Source organism: Diuraphis noxia, unplaced genomic scaffold (assembly GCF_037042655.1).
Source record: "Diuraphis noxia isolate RWA-SAM2 unplaced genomic scaffold, SU_Dnox_SAM2 contig0009, whole genome shotgun sequence".
Classification (NCBI taxonomy): Eukaryota; Metazoa; Arthropoda; class Insecta; order Hemiptera; family Aphididae; genus Diuraphis; species Diuraphis noxia.
The window spans coordinates 1549455-1572249 of NW_028301719.1; the positions used below are offsets into that span (position 1 = coordinate 1549455).

Below are 22795 nucleotides of genomic sequence, written 5' to 3' on the forward strand. Positions count from 1 at the left end.
TAAAAGTATGGAGTACATTAACAACTAATTAGTATACCAATTACTATAAACATGATAATTCCTATCTTAGCTGTTTTTTCGACATACTATACCCATGTTATAATTAAACGCTTAATTAATATATATTTATATGTATTATTTTTATATTTAGTATATTTATACAATTAATTATAGTGCTATACATTTAAAGCTATAACACCAATTATATCTATATGCAAATTAAATTCTGTGGACATAGTACAACTAAAAATTAAAAATCATTATTACTAATGATAAAAAACTTTTTACCAACATTTTTTCAAATTATTTTTATTCTTATGATTCACATAATAAATAAACTTTAAAATGCTTTGACTGTTTAAAATTCCCCGCAGGCTGCAATATCACAATATTATTACAGAGTTTACGTGCTGTTAAAATTTAAATATCGCTGAGGAATGTTACTACTGACAGTTCATTTTAATGTAGCTACGCGTATAACACTATATTATAAGAGGAAAACGGAATAATTTTGCACATTGGTTAATGGAGAACATTTTAAACATCTATACATACAACTTTAATGTTGGAAAACATACTTGAAATGAATTGTAAGCACTTGGTGTGATGGTAGGTAGTTAATATTATTGACTACATAGGTAATTAATCAGTACATTCTATACTTATTGTGGGGCTCTATATATATAATTAAAAATAGGTGCGTATGCTTTGTGATAATTTAAACAACTATGTGTGTCACAAAAAAAAAAAAAAATGCTGGATTACAATTTTTGTGGCCAGATGCAATGCTAAAGTTAAGCTAATCTCCGTTTATAATCCAACTAAAAGTTCGAAAGTAATTTTTTTTATGTAAACAAAAAATTAAATATTAAAACATTTGTTTGCTTTATTACTTTTATTTACTTCACTTTAAGGTATAAATTTAGTTATCTTTGTCTTTTTAAAACAGTTTTGCGTTTTATAACTATTTTTCATTTTTAAAATATTGTTGAGTGAAAAATATATAGCTTAAATAAGTAGGTACCTTATTTTTGTTATATGATACAACTAACAGCTTTTAGATGCCTTGAAGTTTATTTTTTAGTATTTTATTTGAGTTATATAATTATTATAATAAATCACCTATACTATAAAATATTACTATGATATATTACATTTATACACATTTTATGATTTGAAGATACTGAGGAGAACGATTGGTCTATACAATGACGTATTTTTAAAAATCTTTCTATAACAGGAAAATGCTTTAATTTTAAATATTGATGAGATGTCTAATAGTCTAGTTGAAATTCAGATCTAGTAAGTACCTACTTTGGGAAGTCAAAAGTTAAAAATTGAAAAACTAAAAGAAAAAATTATGAAAAGAATCACAGAGCTTGGTATATCACAAAAATAAGCGCTTATTTTCAGCTCTCAAGTCGTTTACAACTACTCATCCCTTATCTGACGTGGTGATATTTAATTTAATACAGTAATCTCAACACATCAGCTTCACCTAAAATATTTCTATATTCTCTAAAAATCAACGTTTATCTTTTTATTCAGTTTTCTTTTTCTTATTTCTATTGCTATTACACAATGTTGTGTCAGGCCTCAGCTCATATGCATCATCCACTTTAGCATATACTAACTATAACAGTTGACCAACAAAAACTAAAAATAAGATGACACCACAACATTTATATATAAATATAATATTCAAATATTGTTCTGATTTCAATTTTAACATTTATCAAAACATATCGAATTCATCCAATAGTTCATTAATTGGTGTTATTTTAAAGCATAACGGTTAATCATGTAAAGACAAATGTAAATGTGATGTCTCAAATACAATATGATGCTGTTATTTAATTATTTTAATTAAACATTCTATTAAAAGTGAATTCATCGCTTGTTCGATTCATGTATAAATGTATAACTATTTAATAAGAAATAACTAAGGCAAATTAAAATTTAACATAATGCGTGAATATTTTAAATTCCACAGATAGACATAAAAATTGTTTTATTTTAGATACACGTGGTCCCATATACGTTATAATAAAGTAAACCAATTTAAGTTGCAGGATGATGTATACATAACATGTTTTAACTTTAAAGTATATGTAATATAAGTTATATGTATAAGAGAAGAGGTACCTAGCTGTATGGCACTATAAAATGACGTCATTAAAATTATGATAAAAAAAATGGTTGGGTTTTCTGCATTATAACGGTGTCATATTCGCTATCCCTAGCCATTTTTGTAACTTGGTATTTAAATTACCCTTTTAACCTTTTTTGAAAATTTGAAAAATTGTTTTTAACTTTTTTATGTTTACATTTAATTGATCGAAAGTTCCTTTTAAATTACACTTTGAGTTTGTGAAAACCGTACCTATATAACTATTGTTTTTCTCAAACATCTAAACAATAAATATAAATATTGTTATTGGTATTAAAAGAAAAATATTAATTATAAAAAATATTGTTTTATTGGTACGAACTAAACACATATCTATCCAGTGCAGCCAGTGCAGGTTATTGGTTAAAATGTTACTTTATAGAAAACACATTTTTTTAATTATATTATATAATGCATGCCATTAATTTTATATATTTTTATCATTGACCTATTATGTCCAAATTTTCTTTTTAAATTGAATTATTATTATTTATTTCTGTACTGTGTTTTTCTTAAATCAATCTATTTTTTCTATCCAAAATACATTTTACATAATGTATATAGATAATTGTGTATATTGAGTAGTGTTTTGCTATTTTTTCCAGTTTACCTTTATGTCTATTTATGGCTATATTATATATTTTATTATCTCAAATAAGGTTATAGCGTATTTACAATTTTCTTACTTACTTAATTATTTACAATGATATGTTTATCACCAAATTATTAGTATTTAGGGAAAATAAATTCCATGAAAAATGAAATTTCTATGTAGAAGAATATGAATGAGATGAGATGAGATGGTTGTATATAATATTAAATATAGTCGTAAAGATTATCGTTCATCATTTAAAAGTTTTTATTTTTAGAGTCATTACTTTTATAAAGTTTAGAGTTTTGTTTGAATCATATTTGATACTTTTTTATGGCTTGATCAAACATTGAGATGAGCCATTTCCTCAAAATGATTCGTATTTTATATTTCTATGTGTTTCTTGCAACACTCAATTTAATAATATATTTTCTTCATGGAATGACCCGTCGTTCAACTTATATAATGATAATACTTTTTATTTTGAAGAAAATCTATTTATTGAATGTCGTAAATAAAGATTTTGAAAATGATTGAAGTGAAAAGCTCTAATGTCACGTATTATATTTTCATATTTTATTAATTATTTTCGTGATTAAAAAAGCGGGTAAGTCGTGGATGTCGCTCTGCTGTACAGTGGGTTACAAGTGGGTTATTACTGTAATGGATGGAATTAAATTTGAATCCAATGATATATCGTTGTATACGATAAACGATTCTGAGCGGAGAAGGTTTATCTGTCTAGGATATATTATATATTATTAAAAATTTTCAAATCTTAGATTTAAAAATAAAAACTTTTATGAATTTCTATCTAAGATAATTTGAACATTGTCGTGATTTTTACGTATTTAGTCTAAATTTGAACTTTAAATGCTAATAAAAACAAATCGTGCCAATATATTTTTAATATTTTTCAACTGATATTGTAACAATGTGTTAGGTATCCTGAATTAAATTTTCAAGCTTTTCTACCCAACAAATAAATTTTTTTATAAATTAAATTTTTATCGATAATAATTTAAAAAAACTAATAATGATCGAAAATTGCATACGCCTATGAATAGTTCAACTTAAGTCGAAATTTTTTGAAAATTGCATGGTGGATAGAATATACTTATATAGACGTTCGGTGAAAATTTCATGCTATGGTCATTTGTTTTAAAGTTACATTAAAAAACCAAAATCGATTTTGTTGAAAACTGATTGTGCGTAATAATCCCCGTTTTCCCTTTAATTTTTAGTTTGTTTATCCCGATTATTTTGAATAATATTGAGAATATTTTACTTTTGACCCCCCAAAGTACCAACTAGATTTACATTCTGATCGAACGAGTTACTGAAGTCAAAAAACGAAGCACTGTTACTGCCTCTGATGAATTATTTATCGTTTAATTAATTATAAACACAAAATGTAAATTATTAAAATTATTATACATATAATATTATAATAATACATTTTATTTACATAAAATGGGAACTAAAACGTTTATTATTTGCAAATTCTTAGAACTTTTGTAATGTTGTTAATATTAAACCATATCAATAAAATAATGTGTATATATACACTTTAATTCCTTAATGAACCTTGCTACACTAATTGTATGCAATCGTTTTTTATTCCTGCTATTATATTAATTGATTTCAGCACTCGATCATTTTGATGAAATTATGTATTTATTAATAATACATTTCTAAAGCGAATTATTCATTTAATTATTTTAATACGAGTACAGTTTTTACTTTTTTCATACTATGATATTAATATTAATTATATTGTTTTTGGGATAAAACTCGTTTTATACGTGAAATCAATAAACAAATCAGTGCAAATAGTGTATAATATAACGCTCAAAAAATTACATACTTATATATATATACAAACATTGCTTATAAATATTATTGTTGTTATATGTATTATTAAAATTCAGAAATAATGATTAAAAATATTTTGGAGTTATTTTTAAACTTAATTAACGGTATGTTTAGTTTATGAATTATGCTACATTTAACAAATTATGTTCGTTATCTTAAATTATTATAGGGTAAATATATACATATACTTAAATAATTATTATTCTCGGCCATAATTAACTTAAAATATAAACTAATTATCCTTTCAATTATAAATAATTCAATAATTTACTATTAAAAATAAAGAAAAAAACAATTAGTTATGTTGTCATTATCCTCGCACTATTATAAATATATAAATTGAGTCGAAAATATTGTCTACTTCAGATGTAGCAAGTTTTTTTTATTTATATTGTTTTAATTATATTTTAATGAAAATACTGCAAACATAGCTATATGTGTGACTTATAAATACTGAATAATTTACACTGCTGCTTTTTTTCCATGGAGTACTTTTTTGACTGTGGCACAACAAAGCTGTTACTGATATGTTATAAATTAAGATTAAATAATGCATTATTTAGTATTTTTGATAGGCATATAGGTATTATATTTAAATGTATCATGTGATTCCTATTGCACTAAAACATAATAATGTATAATATAATTATTTAAAAATGTTTGTATTATTTTATAACAGAGATTTTATGCTTTTATTGTTGTCTTCGACTGTTTGAAATGAATACCATTTAATTTCTCTCGTATTTGTGATTTTTCTTTTTAAAAATAATTAAATAAAAAGTTGTCAAATTATTTTTAGAATCACGCTTTTCTGTCGGTTGTCACTACTGAAAAGTGCTTTCCCAATTATACATTTATTCCTGTCACTATAAATATGTTATTAAATTTGCCTACTCTACTTTTTTAACGTGTATAATATACATATATATATATATATTGTAATTATACTTTTTTAATAAATAAATAAAAAAGCATGGTTAAAACCCCGTTAAATGGTATAAGACGTGTTTGTTTTAAAAATAAAAACGAGTATGATAATGGTCTGATAAGAATTAAAATTGTTTACAAACCATTAGTGTACTTGATCTGTCCGAAGTTTATATTAAATTGTTTTAATGTGTATAAAATACAGTTCAAAATATAAAAATACTATAATAACTTAAGCTCATAATTTACCTTAAGTATGAATACAAATATAGCTGAGAAGTGAAAATATTGTTTATGTACTTACGTATTCGTATAATAGAAATTACAGTTCCAAAATATCATAAATAAAACATGAATTTATAACCAAAATCTTGTGATTTAATTATGTATTCAAATGGCGTTGTCACTGATTTTAGTTTATGAGTAGAGCGAAGAAGATAGGTTTATTAGTTTTGCTCACTTGTATTGTTTGATATGATTTGTTATTCAGCATTTATTTATTTTTGTTTTGCAACTAAATATTTTAACGGTTAGAATTTTAATTAGATAAATATTGTAAGAAAGTTTATAACCTCTTCAAAATTGGCACTTTTATTTTCTAAAATATTTAATATTTGTCGGTACCACTAATAAATAATAATATCATATCATAAATTACTTTTTATAATCCCTCTTTACACCATATTATATTATTGTAAATATGAACAAAGAATAATTGTCGCTGGGTACGTCTTGTGTTATTGAAAAGTTTGTTTATAAGTAAATAATTTTTAAATAAAAATATCGCATTAAAATATTTGTCAACCTAAAGTGTACTAACAGTTAAATAAAAAGAAATGATCATAAAAAATGCGCATAAGTATTAAAATGTTTGAAATATATCAGTTGCATTACTAAAAGCAGTAGTTAATAAGTGACTAATAGATAAAATCGTCGGAAGTATGTATATTTTGTACTTCTCCAAATACCAACCCTTCCTTCAGAGATTTTCTTCCGTTACATTCTATTCTACTACCGAGTAATTCTACTTTTATTTTTTCGGCCACAAATCGTCTATCCATATTCTTATTTACAGGTTCCCTAGTTACTTTTTCGTATTATTATATATATTTTAGGTATATATTATAATTAAAATATACTAAGTATAACACTTCTATGGTTGATGATTATATCATATAATAAAATGATAACAAATGTAAACGATTTTGATTGGTTGCGCAATTTTGCCCTCGAGACATTCGTTTATATATAAATGTCTAATGTCTATAAGTATTTTTAGAAGTTTCGTGTAGGCATGTATAATATTTTTTCTGTACATATGATACACCATAGTTAAGCTAATTACACGCATGTATACTGATTAATGGTTAATATAATATGTATATTTTATACTCGTTAAATGCGGTTTAAATAACACTTATACTTATACCAACGATTTATATAGTCAAACAATTTTAGATTGTATACTAAAGAAAATCTTCTTCCATAGCATAAATTTAAGTCTTACCAGACTAGGTTTTTAAAAATCATAAAACCCTTACTGGCCTACTACTAAAATACGCTGCCAAATACAAAGCCTTGCGGCTTACGTGTGGTGGCCTAATCGCATAGCTACAAACTTCATTAAAGTATACAGTACAGTAGCATACACACTATATTATTATACTAGTAAGATATATATATATATATATCCATAAAATACCAACAACAAATAAGAACTTAACTTTGCTCTAAAATCCCTAATATTAGATTGATCATTTATTGAATAACCTTGGAATACTGGGATACCAAATTCGTATTACATTGTATTGTCAGAATGTCTTAGACGGGTAACAAGTATTATATCATTATTCATTCGTACACTGAGAGGAAATGTCATAATGAAAATAAATTAAAAATGTGTGTTGTTTTATTTCGGCATGTTTTTTAGTCAAGATTAAACTGCTTTGCGTAGTAAACAAGATTTTATGTCATACCCACATGTTATAACTTTGTCTTACAATAGAGAAAATGTTACGTTCAGAATAATCATAATTTGCTTTAAAATTAAAATATCAAAAATCAACATACAAACTTGTTTTATTAATCCTCATCTAATATTCTTTCCTTAAAGTTAGAAAACTGGTCAATTCGTTCTAGTATTAAAATCAACAATACAGGATAAAATGGATTATTATGAACGTAAAATTGCTATATTGTAGTAGTTACACGGAGGCGTCATATGCAGGCGTAATGTCCGCTTAAAAATATGTATTAATGTATTTTAATAATAACTCTTAAACATGCATAAACGAGTTAATAGTCTCGAATTTCTTTAAGTATTTGAGGCACGTCAACGATTGAAACGTATATACTTATAATTTATATACTTCAAAAAAAGTGTTCTTAAAATAATATAAATGTGGTATACTTTAACGTCGTTTTTTTTTTTTACACGCTCTTCAATCATTTTAAAATCGATTGTGCAATTTATAAACCATTACCTTTATTACTCTTTCATTTCCCAATAAATTTACACTCGATTCAATTATTTTTGCAAATATTCACCAATAAAAAAAATATAAATGATTATTATTTCTTATAAATGTATATTTTTTTTTATTATCATTGACTTATAAAAATATAGGCAGGTTTACCATTTATTATTACTCGTATATGAATATAAATAATAATTTATAAAATTCATGTTTTACTCTTTAAGATAATGTTTTATAACAATTCAAGTGTTGTTAATTTATTACATAAGAAACACTGTCGCTTTGAGTAAATTTTCGTGTGTACTACATTGTTAGGTATTGTAGCAAATTATATAAAACATATTAATTTAATAGTCGCCCGATTATCGGATACAATAATAAAAATCCGTCGAAAATAGCAATCCTCCCTCTCCTTTATTGGGGCCATTAATAATAAGTCATACCGGGCCCGGTTAGTTCTTTATAAATGCACTGTACGATATTTTTTTTTTTTTACCATTATGATTTAATCTACTGACATATTATATGGCCCAATGGTGTGTTTTTACAGTTAACACCTACCAAACCGATTATTTGAAAATTAGACATTTATGTGGCCCTGTCAAAGTATAATTTTCGAATACACTTTGATAGGGCAGTATAAAATGTGTTTTCACCCCTCTGATAAATACCTGAACTGACTTAGTAACGAACTTATAGGTTTGATCATTGTCTGTCTGCATGGTTTATAGTTTTTACGATATTTTAATTTTTAAGCGAGCATGATGAGTAGGCATATATAAGATATTACAATTTAAAAATGCTTATAATTTAACCTGAAATCAAAAAATATCATAATTTAACCACTTATTCAAAACATAGATATCGTGTCCTTAATCTAAAATTTGATATAATAAGTGTGGTGAATGAAAATCATTAAATTTATCCGGCCGACTTCGAATTTGCTACAAGTAACTCAAGTAACTGTATTATGTAACAGACGTGTGATCATTAATACTATGCTAGATTTAAAGGTCTGTATGTTTGTGGCTTTTAATACCCAAACGTGTATTTTCAATCAAATTTAACAGGATGATAAGTATCAGATAAAATAATATGTGCCTTAAAGGTTGACAGTTTGACACAATCGATTTTGTGTGGTTTTCCGGTCATTTTTATAGTGTAGTCTCTACAGTCTACACTGTAGTAATACGTATTGGAAATATTTAAAATGTTTGTATTTTATTGCTATTAATCACGATGTTCACAGAAAAAAAATAGTAATAATAATGATATTTTTAACGTTTGTCTTATTATATTTTGAGTAAAGAGAGTCATAGTTGGTATTTATTTCCTATTTATGCTTTTTTATATCTTTCATATTTTTATTTTCGCTGGATAAGTCGTAATACTCTAACCGATAGTTCTGACATATTTGTTGACATTTGGTATGACATTAACGCTGCAAAAATCATAATATAGTATATTAAATTCCATACCTTAAGTTAATTTACTAATATAGATATTGGATTAATCGTGTTTTTTAAAATCTCAAATCTGATTTATTTATTTTATTATAATGTAGATAATTATGATCATTTGTACACTTAATACGGTTCTATTTCAATGTCTGCATATAATTCGCATATTCAAAATGAATTTTCTATCTTTTATATTTTTAATATAATTTTAATAAATTGACTGTTATTTTTTGATTCTGATTTATACTAATTTTGTAATTTTGTCATTGTAAAATGTATCAGTTTTAATTGTTAAGTTCATTATCAAACATCTAAACATAGATTTATAAATTAAATCTTTTTTTTACTCGCTCTGCTAAACCCATTTTGTAACTTACATAATATTCTTTTAACAATTTTTAATATTTAATATTTTTACTTGTTTCATAATCCTGATTTTAGGTGATAATATTTTAATTCAGTATAAAAAACTACAAGAGATCAAACATATTATGATCTGTATTTTGTGTATCATTTAACTTTTACTCTTTGATAAGGCCTATAAACTTATACTTTTGATATTAAAAATATTGTATGCTAAGTAAACCTCGAATATTTGTGTTTGAATGTTCATAAGAAATCCAATTTATAACGAAATACTTTGCAAGTATACATTTTTTAAGAAAATTGAACATCAGTAGGAATAATAATATTTTGCCTCAACAATAATTCAAAAGAAATATGACAATTTTATTCAGAACTTCATAAAACTCGCGTAGTGTAAAATATCATAAATTTAACAAATATTGACGGTCGGAAAAAATCCATATCAAATAAGTAATAATAACATGAAATTAATGTGGCTTATGATGGAAAAGAGCGATGCAGTTGACTGCAACATGGATACTGTAAAGAGACCGAGCGTGTGATGGGTACATCGTGGAGGAGTCAATATTTATTGCGTTTATTATTATTATAAATATGAAAGCAACAATAAATCATCGCACTTAAAAATAATTCTCAGTGAATATGCTCGGTTTTCCACAATATTTTTAGAATTTAAATGCATTTAAAAATAATTTATGGTCGTAAATTTTTGAATTTAGTAAACACAATAATATGAGTAACACTCATTACTTAAATAACATTATATAGTATTACAATTTTAATTCTTAATAATATAGAAAACCGCCCATTTAACGTAAATTATTATTAATTATATTTAAACATCATTTTGTTAGTTTTAGTTTTTACTTTCTTACTAACTTTAAATAATTGCATACGTTTTTTGGATAATTAAATATAATTATCAAGATAAAAAAAAATGTTTATTGGAATAAGTATAGGGGATTAATGTTTAAAATTATTTGTATATTTACTTATTTTGGCATAGTTTAAGTTGATTACGATTTTTAATGAAAATATGCAACTAGTACATCGGAAAGAAAAACCCAGGAAAGAGGCTCGGCTGTTTAGTATGTTTCAAGTGATTAATGTGGTAGAAAAAGCTTAAAACAAATACTTTGAAAATGTGATCATTATATATATAATAATATTACTATACGTAATACAAAATAGTTTCAAGTATTTGTGGTTAATATTGATTGAATCATAACTAAATATCTGTAGCCGTTTGAGAATAATTAATTATTATTTTAAATTTAAATGTCTAATTTGAACTACAATTTCCATTAAAGAATTGAGTGTGTTATACAATTTTGATTATTATACTTCTATAAGACAAGTTTATAAGGGACTTTATTATATTTATAAATATATATTCTCAATCGCTTTTAAAAATGAAAATTACTTACGTTTAATAAAAAATGTCGGAAGAATTTATAGAGACCTTATTGTATTACATTTTCAAAATGTTTGACTCAGAAAAAAATTGATGTATTATGTAAACATTCTCGTTTTTAGCTGTTTTTATTACTTTTTTCCTAATTATTTTAATAAGTACTAAAAATTTCCAAAGTGAAGGTTAAATTATTATTTTTTGATTATAAGCGTGATGTTGGAAAAAACGTATTAAAACTTTAAAAGAACAATGTAAAATTACACAAGAATCTTAAATGTATTCTGACTGTTGTGTTTATATATTACTATATATTAATATTAAAATAATTTATAACTCCATTAAAATTTTTGTTTCACAGAAATAACGTGTAGATTCCAAACAGCAAGACCGGAAGTTCGGCAGTTGCTGTTGCATTATTTAGTTCCTTGGTTACACAATATGGAATTAGTGGATCCAAACGTGCCTCCTCCAAATCCGTTATCGTATTTTCAGGTACTTGCCTTCTATAATATAGGTACATTAGTATATAGTAATATTGTTATTCAACCCTTCATAGAATAATGGCTAACAGTAAACGACAACTGATTTTATTCTTAAATAGATACAACATGTGTACCTATGGTTTATTATTATTGCCTTTCATAAATATACATATTTGCATGTGCCACGACAAATTCATATTTTACATAATCACTATAGACATACATAGTTGATATTACACGTTTTTTTTGTTATTGAATTAGAATAAATTGGCTTATTATCAATAATAAAAAGTTCATATTTTGTTACTTATAATCGATATAATTTTAAAATTAAAAAAAAACTTGTTATTAATCTTGATTAAGATTTATTAGTAGATTTAATATAATATATATATTCTCATGTTCAATAAGCTATAGGCATATATATAATCACACGGTACATATTATCATATTTGTTGCATCCCACGGATAATTGACAGAAATAATTACTAAGTTTTTTATTTCGTTTATACTTTATACTTTATAGTTTATAGTTATAATAAATTATGTTGATTTTATGTTCACTTTAAATTTTGGATTTAAAAACTGATTTTATAGCATTACATTTGATTTCTTTAAATGTTTCAAAAATATAATTGAAGCGTGTATTTTGCTGCATTATAAAGAGATTACGATGTAATACATTGAAAGATTTAAAACACGTTGTTCCGTGTTTATTTACTTGATACATTTTTCTTAATACTTACTTTTAGGTTCTGAGCGGAGCAAAGGAATATTGATTTTACCATGATGTATGTGTTTTTTTTTTTGTGTGTCTGTCATCACGTTTGGGGCAATAAAAGTGCTTCGATTTTCGACTTCAGTACTTCGTTCGATCAGAAAGTGAATCTAGTTGGTACTTTGGGGGATCAAAAGTAAAAAATGTTTAATGTTTTTCTAAATAATCGAGATAAACAAACTAAAAATTAAGGGAAAAACGGGAAATTTTACGCACAATCAGTTTTCGACAAAATTGATTTTGGTTTTTGATGTGACTTTAAAACAAATGATCATTGATACATGTAATTTTCACAAAATTTTTATATGAGTATATTCTATCCACCAAGCAATTTTCAAAAAATGTCGACTTAAGTTAAACTATTCATTGTCATATGCTGCAGTTTTCGATCATTATTAGTTTTTTTTTAAAATTAATATCGATAAAAATTTATTTGTTGTGTAGAAAAGCTTAAAAATTTAATTCAAGACACCTAACACATTGTTACAATATCAGTTGAAAAATATTAAAAATACATTCGCACGATTTGTTTTTATAAGCATTTAAAGTTTTGACTAAATTTTGACTAAATACGAAAAAATTACGGAAATGTTCAAATTATCTTAGATAGAAACTCATAAAAGTTTTTCTTTTTAAATCTAAGATTTGAAAATTTAATACAAAGTTCCTAACATATTTTTACAATAGGAGTTGAAAAATAAAAGAAATATATTGTCAAAAATTTTTTTTTTATAAGCATTCAAAGTTTTAATTTTGACAACATACGTAAAAATCACGAAAATTCGAAAATTATTTTTGTAGAAATTCATAAAAAATTTCTTTTTAAATTTATAAGATTTGAAAATTTTTAATAATATATAACTTACCCGTTTTTTTACTTTTCTTTGTTTATAATGCTGAAATTTGAAAGATATATTTGTATTGATTGTAGTTTATTACACAACATCAAAATTAAATAAATAATAAATTCAATATATTTGTAATATTTCTATTCTCCCGTATGGACTGGATCTCGTGTTAACTTTAGGTATCTTAGTATATGAAATTAAGGTTTTTCTTTTTGTTTTTATGTTTTTAGTACTATCCTGCCGAAGATGGTCAAGAAAATTCTTGTGGCAGAGAAGGCTGGGGATCTGTAGAAGCCACTGAAATGGTTTTAAATAATTTGTTCTACATCACAGCCAAGGTAATCATTTTAATCTTCCTTAAACTAAGTATAATATACTATCTGATTTTGTTTCAAAATTATTTATTTTGTGTAGTGTATAATTTAAGATATAAAACGACATACTGATTATAAGTACAGATATCATATATTAGTGTAGATACAACTAATAATACTTATAAACCTAAACGAGTAAATGGTAATTAATGTATTGATTATTAATTAGAAAAATTAGCATTGGAGCTATATTCAATTTAATTAAATAACAATAATTTCGTTACATTTTTTCGCGGATTTTTTTGTGTTTATGTGTCTCAAATTTAATTTATTTTTGTAAATATGCAACTAACCATATGTTTATTTATTAAATTAATTGATTTTAATAGCGTTTGTACTTTGTATGGTTTATAATTTATAGTTCGCCGACGAGCATCCTAAAGACATCGAAGACGTGTGGTCAACGCTGTGTATATGTTGGCCCAATAATCTAAAAGTTATCATTCGGTATTTGGTCATTTTAAGTGGTATGGCGCCCCACGAACTCTTACCATACGTGAGTATATCAATAAAAATTTTATAATTTAATATAGTTCATGTCTTTAACTTGAACCTAGGGATAAATATTTTAAGTGCTTTATGATTCGGCCATTTTAATGAAACTCACTATAAAAATAAATACATATTTATTATTTATATATAGCATGTATAATATGTACATTAAACTCTGACATATAGAACATAGGTGCACCAGAAGGGGGAAATTTAATGAATGTTTAGCTATTAGTGCATCTAGATGTGAGGAAGAAAAACTTAATAACAAATAAGTACAATCTGATAAAGGAAATTAACTATAATGTGAAATTTAATATTTAGTACATTTTCTTTTTATATTAGTATAAGTATTCACATGAGCAGTTTTGACAAAAAAAAAAAAAAAACTGAAAATCACTACATATTTTTTTATGTGAGGACATAAATCCGAGACTATATAATGTCAATGGATAAAAAGCTCATACGGATTATTTGAATTTAATAAAAAAAATTATTATTATAGTAATAATTTACATGGTGAATATTACAATTGTTCTTAAAATAATATTAACTACCAATTTTATCGAGTGCCTACTCGTGATTGCGACTAATTACTTTGTATCTTTTCTTATAAGTTTAACGAAGAGTGTGTGTTATTATTATTAATTTATTTTCTTCTTCATAATAATGTACACCGTCTGCACATTGATTTTGTCTCCGCCGAACAGGTGGTAGATTTTCTCGTTTGACATGTGCGTGCGCTGGCGATTTATGAGCGCTTCAATCCTCCCCGGAATTTATGTTTGGAATATTTATAAGCATGTCGTTAAAATACATTATAATTATAATTATACAATTATAATGATATTATGTTTTATTACAAATTTTTCGTCTGTAGTGTGACACCACACGAATGTCTTAATTTTACGATATTATTTTAACGTACAATTAATGTAAGTATGCTATTTGTTGAACACGATGCACGTCGACGGCTGCTCAGGCGAAACGCGTCACGCTGTATCTAGCCCGGTCCAGGCCGGACAGGCTGCTGGACGAAATGATGACCGAACTCCAGACCGTGGAGACGCTCAACTGTCTGATCGAGCGGATGGAGACGCCGCCGTTCTACCGGTTGACTAGCATGAGAAAGACGTCCGGCATGGGGACATGTTCGAACAACGCGTCGGCCGTGGCCAACGGCGGCGCGGGCACCGGATCGGTCGGTAGCGGCGGCGTCGGCAGCGGGGTCGCAGACATGTCGTCGACCAACGTCAACGAGAACGAGACGGAGCACACCACGTCACACGCTTCCGCCGGTATGATACACACGAAGAGACACAGCGGCGACGACCCGTCCAAAATCGGGTACGATATTATCATATTACCTACCTATATTATATTATAATATTGGGCGTCAGTCGTTTCCGCCAAAAATCTTTACACCAAAATATTCACGAATAAGGTTCGATTTTTGTTTCCGCCAAATCTGTTTCTATACCTACCTGACTAGTGTATTGAATTATAGTTTGGGAACCATTTAGAGATATCCTGGATCCACTGCGAGGAGGTGGTTATCATTGATCCCCAAAACATTTTTTGACTTTATTTTGTGATTCGATTTTCAAAAATTTGAATTTGAATTAAATTGAGTTGAATCAAATTAATATATTTAATAAATATATAGTCAAATATTTCTGAGAATGCCATAAATTATTTATTACTTCGAATAATTTTGTAGCATACACCTTTTTAAAGGCTTATTTAGAACGATACGTTGTTATGAACATTGGAAATTAAATTGTTTTTAATTTATTAATGTATGATTAAAATATCCGTGAAATTATTCTGATATTGATTACAGTGACACTATTTCACGTGATATAAATTAGATCGATTAATATTAATATTTTCAATCTCAAATGGTTTATCCCGAATCCCGACGTACATCGATGATCGATAGCACTGCAGATAGACTTTAGGGGTTCTCAAACACCATCTTAATAATATAAGTAGAAATAGATTTGGCGGAAACAAAAATTGCATTTTTGGCGGATAATATTAAATTAAAAGGACGTGATACCCGCACGTGTTGTCTCCGTCTTACAAGTGCGTAACATACCAAATTTTACGCTCAGCAGAACACGTGTAGCTCTGTTGATTTAAAATTTAGAGTGAATTATCCTGTAATAAAATTTAAGGTAAGATTATTATCTAGACAACCCCATAGGCTTTTTATCATATTTTAATTTTAAAGCGAGTTATGAGTATTTTATGATGTAAAAACAACACATGCGGATATCACGTCCTCTTAAGTTGCAGGCTTAACGTATAGGCGATGTAGGCACGTGCGCTAGTGCAGGTGTGCGACTTCCCGTTAATATTCCCAAGACCAGGAATTTCTCGGGAATTGAATAATAAGTTATTTAATATTGTTCATGTTATTATGTTTCAATGTTTGATTAGGTAATTGTATACCTATAACGGCTATAACCTATAGTTATTAATGATTAACTCAGCATCACAGCGCTTAGAATTGCAATTTAAAGTTTTAACGCTTCACGATCAAATCGATTTTTTTCTTTATAACGACTTTGTGTGTTCAAGCGATTCACGAACCACGCCCACCCCATGTTTTCTAATAACTGATAAATTTAAATTATTTAATTAAATGTATACCCCATTAAAAGAATATAGCTACCTATATACAGACTTATTTTTAAAACGTGAACCAATCTTCTTTGCTACGTGAGATGATTTGTGTTTTGAAAATATTGATGTATCTTAATAAAAATGTGACCGATTTCTCATTATTATATAGATTAATCTTTAAAAACCGTTTTTCAAAAACATAAAAAATGTAATATACTCGTAACACCTTTTACAATATCTGGAACATTTTTACAAATTATAAAATATTGGAGGAGATTAAAATGTTCAAGCCATTTTTGCAATCACGTCTTCTAAAGTCCAAACTCATTATTGTGGATATATTATCCTTCATACACAAAGTTAAATTACTCAAGTATTCGAATTTCAATTTGGATACATCAAAATTATTGAAAAAGGCATCTGACTCACGGTTACGGCTTATAGAAAATAAAGGGTGATTACAATTGGAAAATAAAAAGTGAGTCAAGTCACAAAACACTTCTTATAAATCTATAAATAGATTATTCTATAATATAGATATGATATGGATTTAAAATATTCATTATAGAATGGGGATTATGGGGGGATGAATATCATATTATCATCCTTGGTGAAACGTGTATTATATCCTCTGCATATATTTTTGACTTTAACGTTTCTAGTTAAATTACTTTCGCTGTAATACAATTTTAGGTATTCCCAATTTTTTAGGAAATACTGTTTACAAAATATTACAAAATGTAGTTACAAAATCATGTATATATTTTGTATAAAATATAAATCGAATTCCACCTAAGGAATCATATGGAATGTTCTTTTTTATCTTTGCTTTATTTACCGCGTACCAACAGAATCCGTTTGTAAAGTAAGATTTTAATATACAATAAGACTGAGCATCACTAATATTTCCGCCTGTATAATCTCTATAAATTTAAAGCGACTCATATAATGACACCAAATTCATGTATTTTACTTTTCTATTTTATAATGGATTTATTCTGTCTAAACATTTAAAATATACACTATTTTGTTAACATATTTAGTAATTTATAACTTATATATAAAAAAAAAAAAAAAAAAAAAACGTAAATTGTAAAACATTAACATAATCTCAAGATATAACTTTAATAACATATGGGTAGAGAATACTAAAACAATTCACGTAATTAAATCAACACAATGAAACACTAAAGGAATTTTTCCGACTATAGTTACAGTATAATATTAAATTATAAGTCTATAATTAAACCTAATAGATTGAGTGTATATACGTTGATAAAAAAAGAAATAGTATCAACTTGTAGATAAACTTTTTATTATTTTCTTTATTAGTAATTTTTACAATCTGTTTTTACAAATTTATGATGAGGAAAAAGTAGTTATTTATTAATTAGGTGACTTTTACGTATGAGTGAATAAGAAGTACCCATTGGTCGTAATAACTTGACTTAAAAAAATGAAAAACTGTTTTACTCCATATAATGTTTTTCATTTTAAATAGCAATAATTAAGTGAAAATAAATTTAAATATTAATTTTTTTTTTTAAATTAGATAAAATTGTTATTTGAAATATTTATAATAACTGTTTCAGAGTCTATTTTTGTAAGTACTAAGAAATAATTCTAAAAATTCTAAAAAATCTTTCTGTTACTATTAATTATTGATGTTTTTCCTAATTTTTTTTCAAAAATAGGTAATGCATAATAACCATTACTAAATATTTCTTTTAATGATAATAGTTACGTTTCAAAAAAAAAAAAAAAAAAATGTTTCGAGTATATAAATTATAACTAAAATTTAAAAATGTAAAGTAAAACAATAAAATAAACTTTAAATGCTTTGAGTATTCACAGTTAAATATAATGTAAAACAATAAAAAATAAAGTAATTTTTTTTTTTATTGAGCATATTTACATCGACAACAAAGGCCATTAGTTACACTTATTTATACAGTAATTATATAATATAATATATATTGATACAATGGAAAGTTATTAATTTGGATAAAACATTTTTTTTTTTTAAATTAAGTAATTGTTACTTAAATTACGAAGTATAAAAGCAGTTTGTTTAGGTAGTAAAAATACTATTGTTAGAATGAAACCACGGGAAAATTATTGTTTAGCAAATTAAAACGATTATCGTTTATATTATTATATTAAAGGATCGATAATATATTAATATTATTATATGAATACTATATTAATATCAAACAATATTATATATTTTTATAACCGAAGGTATTTAACCTTAGCATATATTCCATAAGACTAGTGTTCAATTAATTTTCCTAATAAATTATTATAAGTAGCCTATTTATAATTTTATTCAACCGTTATTAATTTGTTGGTTTATTATAAGTATTAATACGTAATTAATTAATTAATTAATTTATTTTATTTGTATATATATAATATATAATATATACTAATTAACGCCAGACGGCTTTTATACAGTATGGATAAAGATATCACTAAACAAATAAAGAATACTTTAATTTTTAAATATATAACAATGCATTATTTTATAAATTTAGAACATCTCAAATAATCAATTGATTACGAATAACAATTTAATTAATAATAAACTATATAATTATTTTTATTTTTATAAATCATATAAAGAAATTGTACCATTAAATTGAATGTAGAAAATTTATACTTAAAATGTAACAAAAAAAAATTCTTTTACTAATGGCCTAGTTGACGAGGTACTTTGATCAATAAAAAAAAAAAAAAAATTACATAAATCATGAAGCGCCAAAATAATAATTTTTTTCTGATGGACGCTAACAAGATATATGATATTATTTTACACTGGTCATATACATTACATAATAAAGGTGACGAACCTATAGCAAGCGTGCCGAAGTGGCCAAATTTTCACATATCGCAAAAATATTTTTTTTCAATGGCTTATTCACAAAATTATCTACTATTTGTGAAAAATTAAATCATAAATTATAAGAGTTAACTCACTTCCATAATATTTTGTTCTTGAAAAAAATTCACTCATTCCAAATAAGCTTAATATTCGCGCCAACATATGTATATATACGTATATATATATCAACATATAGTACCTAATATGTGAATTTGTTTTCCACAATTGATTATTTAAAATTAATACGTAAAAATAATGTATTTTTTAATGAAACTTATGCTGCTTATTTCATTAAAATATTAAGACAAACAGCAGATGATATTAAAACAATTTCAAAGAACTTTTTTAAGACTTTTATCACCCTGAAAAAATTACTTATATCGGTACTTCCTATATGAACACATATTACTGGCACATTATTAGCCCGTGACTAGAAAAGTATTTTCCACACCTGTTATATAGTATAAATTAAAAATAAATGGTGCCAACTTCATCATACATAATACAATTATGCATCTTAGTATCCTGCATAATTCTTATGCATTTCGGTTGGACGTTTGATATGATATGGCGCATTGTTGCATGCGTTTTCTTTAAGTGCAAGCAACAATATTATTCAATTTTATTGTTATTACACAGATTAATCATTTTTAAGGTATAGCATTCATCATCATAGTTAATGTTTGTATTTTTAAAAGAAAACATTTTTTTTTTTTTTAATACATATAATTATATATTTTTTTTTTACATTTGATATTTGAAAGCTTAGTTTTACTAATATTATTGCTGTTTTCAGAGTAGATTACGGGCTTTAATTTGAGCATCATATTTTATGATTAACATTTGAAATTGATTTTAGATAAAAATGTATGACATGTTGTTTAAAGTATGGTTATAGGTACCTATCTGTGCTAAACTGACAAAAACCAAATGGAACATTTCCCGACTACAACAGTTATTAGTAAACCTTCTTTATCACTATGTATACATAGTTGGTCGATACCAAAAGCATTTTCATGGCGATTTTTTTCTAAAATATTTTATTTTTTGCAAATATTTAATCGAGAGAAATCTGAATTTAGAATTTTATTGTACATTTAAAACTCATGCATTTATTCAGTTACACCTAAAGATATATTTTTCTCAAAACAGAGGTTGTTTTTAAGGGTATCGATTGAATTTATATGGACTATATATTATGATAAAATATACGATAAGAGTGAATTATACTGCGAGTTATTTCATGAGTATTTTGCATGTTAAAATTATGCACATTTTAACACGTTTGCGATATGATTGCTGTCTTCCACAACTTTGAAATAGTGAATATCCGATCGTCATTCTTTATAATATGCATTTAATAGAATGTTATTTTATGCACATTTAATTTATTACTAAGATTTAGTTTTCTGAAAAAAGTAGAAATAATAAATTCAAAACCAATTTTCATTAGACCTGCCTAGGTATTAACAGATATTTGTGTATATACATACAAATGATTTTTTTGCACAAATCTTAATTTTTAAATTACTTAACCAAATTTACCCACCTACTTCTTAGTTTGAAATAAATTACCGATAAAATTCAATGTTATATTAATTATTTTCAAAAACAGTTGTTATAGACACAGTTATTTAAATTTTAAACAATAATACAATGATTTAATATACCTATACTTCATTATATTAGTTGTTATTTTGTCAATTAATTTTACTGTTTCACAACACTCATTATTTTATTTACTGTAAGATTGTTAGTTGGACATAGTTCAACGCACAAATATTTTTAACTGTCTTTGTTTTGTTTTTTTTTTTTTTTTGCATGGTTATTAGTTATAATACTAAACTAAGTCGATATTATCAAAAACTTATAAGAAAAAACAGCTTTATATATTTTCGTTGAAAATTATACGTATACTTTAATTAAATTCATAACTTTAAAATAGTTCTTATAAAAACGTAATTTATTCGGTTTTACTTTTATTATTATAGCGTTTAATTTCATTTTAAATATGCGAATAAACTTTATGAAGATGTTTAATAATATTATAGTATATATTATTATCATATCATAATGATAATATAATATGTATGTATCGTAACTAAAACTTGTCTTCTTTTTACAGTATTTAAAACCATAATGATATAAATTAATATATAGTAGTTATTTATTATGTTTTTTTTTTTTTTTTTTATTATTATTATTGATCTGAAATATACATCGACAACTAGGCCATTAATACACGAATTTTTGATTACATTGTTAGTATTTTAGTATTTACATGATTACATTAAATTAATTTTTACAATTCTGTTTTTTTTTTTAAGAATAAGATTAAGCTTTTAACGTCCTGTGGGTTTGGTCCTAGTGGTTGACAAATTTGTTCTAGCTGAGATGTGGTATTGATTTCGATACTGGTTTTATTATGTTTTATTTAGAGTCAATACTGGTTTTTTAGACAATCATATTTCAATAATTTGAACAAATAAAATGAACCCAGTATTATATAAGCAGTGATTTAAGGTAGCGCGTGTAGTTCAGAGTTAACTTCATTTTTAAGCACGATTAAAATACATTACCGAACATTTGCAAGACTCAAACCAACATAAAAACATTTTTTTCATAGTACACTTTTTATAGTTTGGAAAGACATTATAATTATTATTATAAAATATTATCCTTTTATCTTTACGGATTGAACACATTTTTACTAAAATTCGAAAATGCGGGTCCGTCGCAGGCCTCCATAACAATATAAAGTTCAATCTTAGAAAGGCCACTATTTGTATAATGTACCTGATCCTACAACTATGCGACGGTCGGGTGTAGTTAAGTTTGTACTATATAAAGTATATACATATATACTCACCATGGTATATAAATATCTATATTAAAGTATTTACACACAGCATACCAAAATTATGTTATTATACCTTTCACATTATTTGTTTATAACAGTATGTGTGTATTGCAGTAAAATATTATTAATATTTGCACTACAACGTAAAATGTTATGAAAAATAAA

At 25.4% G+C, this 22795-nt stretch overlaps 1 protein-coding gene across 3 annotated transcripts in view; it reads left to right on the forward strand.

The window, feature by feature from the left end:
- The window catches only part of LOC149054223 (protein furry-like), a 110733-nt gene that overhangs the window by 46950 nt on the left and 40988 nt on the right, over positions 1-22795 (forward strand). For all 3 annotated transcript variants that reach the window (XM_089230577.1, XM_089230576.1, XM_089230575.1), the window contains 4 exons: positions 11640-11773; positions 13620-13727; positions 14125-14259; positions 15238-15602. In XM_089230577.1, coding sequence (XP_089086703.1) covers positions 11640-11773; positions 13620-13727; positions 14125-14259; positions 15238-15602 — 742 coding nt within the window. The remainder of the gene's footprint in view (positions 1-11639; positions 11774-13619; positions 13728-14124; positions 14260-15237; positions 15603-22795) is intronic.